This window comes from Octodon degus, unplaced genomic scaffold (assembly GCF_000260255.1).
Source record: "Octodon degus isolate 3935 unplaced genomic scaffold, OctDeg1.0 scaffold00033, whole genome shotgun sequence".
In the NCBI taxonomy this organism is placed as follows: Eukaryota; Metazoa; Chordata; class Mammalia; order Rodentia; family Octodontidae; genus Octodon; species Octodon degus.
In genome coordinates this window covers 1355430-1357289 of record NW_004524609.1, presented here as the reverse complement: position 1 = coordinate 1357289, position 1860 = coordinate 1355430, and the positions used below count along the sequence as shown (strand labels likewise).

Genomic DNA, 1860 nt, shown 5'->3' with positions numbered 1-1860 from the left:
TTTTTTTTTTTCTTTTTTAAAATTTTGTTGCCCAATTTTGCATGCTTCTATCTGGTAATCTTAACAACTCATTTGAAAACAATATGCTTAAAATTGACTATAGAAACAAGCATTTCAAATTATTTATTCAACAATACTTTCTCTGAGTACCTTTTACCAAAGCAAGCAAGTGAGCAAGCGAGCTACAAAGCCACAGTATTACTCTGAAACACTTAAAATGACATAAAGAAAATAGATTAACTTTAAATTACTACAGGAAAAAACATCAGGTTCAAAACCATGCAGCTTCAAATCCAGATCATCAAACCACTCAAATATTTAATACTATAGTTAAGACAATCTCTGTAGGTTAATATAAGGAATAGTCCTAAATCTGATCTATAGTAAACAGCATACCAACAAGTTTATGATGTTATTTAGAAACTAGAGACTAAGATTTAATATTTGGGAGTGTAGGTTGAAATTTCTATATTAAAATTTAGAAGAAAAGTTACATCAAACATTTGGACTAAAAAGCCTATGCCTGAACTCTCTTAATTAAAAAAAAAACACTAAATATTTGGAACAAATAATTGTTGCAAGGTTGTTTGCTTAATCAACTCACCTTCAACAACGGAGCCATCCTTTATTATTTGAAGATCATCAGTCGCAAAATGTCTGTCAGCATTTTCAAGTACATCTCTATATTTTTCTTCATCAGACTGATCACATTCTTCCATGAGATTCAATGTACTGATAGTCTTATTCAGTGCTGCGGAGAACAGAGATGCAATTGATCCACGGGCCTAAGGCTTTTGGGCGTAACAAGGAAACTAATGAACTCCTTCAGGTGTGCAGCTCAGTGTGCCACTCACTAGCCAGAGGTGGCCTTTAGTAGAGCGCAGCACTTTCCACTATGCTCATCTTCATCTTCTACAGCCCCACTTCAGTAACAATTGTTAAATGGGTAACTTTTAAGAGCCACAAGGACTTGCAAGACAGAATGAATGTCTGTTACCACTAGTCAGCCACGGCAACCAGTCCAACATCATTCAAATATTCCATTATAAAATCAGGAGTAAGACAAGGATGTCCACTATCACCACTCCTTTTCAATATAGTTCTGGAAACATTGGCTTGAGCAATAAGACAAAAAAATAATAATAAAATAAAAAGAAAGAAAAGGAATAAAAAGGCAAATTATCAGGCTGGGAAGATAGTTTTGTGGTCTAAGCACCTCACGAGAAAAAAGGTAGCCTCTAATAAACGTTGCTGGAAAAATTGGCTTTCCACATGCTGAAGACTAAAATTGGACCCATATCTCTTGCCATGCAATAAACTAAAATTGAAATGGATTAAAGCCTAAATATTAAAACAGAAAAACTAAATTTCCTGGAAGAGTGAGTAGGCAGATTCTTATACACATAAGGGTAGGCAAAGACTTTATGAACAAAACTCCAGTTGCACAGGAATTTTTTTTTTTTTTTTTGTATTTTAGGGGAGGGTGTTTAGGGTCTCACTGCTAGATCAGACTTGTAGTGATCCACCTGTTTAGAGCCTGCCAAGAGCTGGGATTACAAACACACACTACTGTCTCAATTGCCATCTCAGCGTGCGCCAGGGCTGGGCCAGCACAGCAGGCCCGGGAATCAAACCCCCGGCCCCCGGGCCTTGGCTGGCTTGCACAGGAAATATTACAAGAGCCAACAAATGGGATCTCATTTTTTGCACAGCAAAAGAAATTACCACCAGAGTAAAAAGATTATAGGCTAAGAAAAAAGAACTTGTCAGCTGTCCTCAGACAACAGAATGGTATCTAGAATACAGAAAGAATTGAAAAGAATCAACCCCCAGCAAAATTGAAAACCCAAACAAAAGCAT

At 36.6% G+C, this 1860-nt stretch overlaps 1 protein-coding gene across 1 annotated transcript in view; it reads right to left on the bottom strand.

Moving 5' to 3' along the window:
* Positions 1-437: 437 nt before the first annotated feature.
* Positions 438-1860, bottom strand: part of Efcab13 (EF-hand calcium binding domain 13) — a 120255-nt gene continuing 118832 nt past the window's right edge. Inside the window, exons 19-20 of the mRNA XM_023714109.1 lie at positions 605-751; positions 438-466 (exon numbers count right to left, since the gene is read on the bottom strand). Of these exons, the coding sequence (XP_023569877.1) occupies positions 438-466; positions 605-751 (176 nt within the window). The remainder of the gene's footprint in view (positions 467-604; positions 752-1860) is intronic.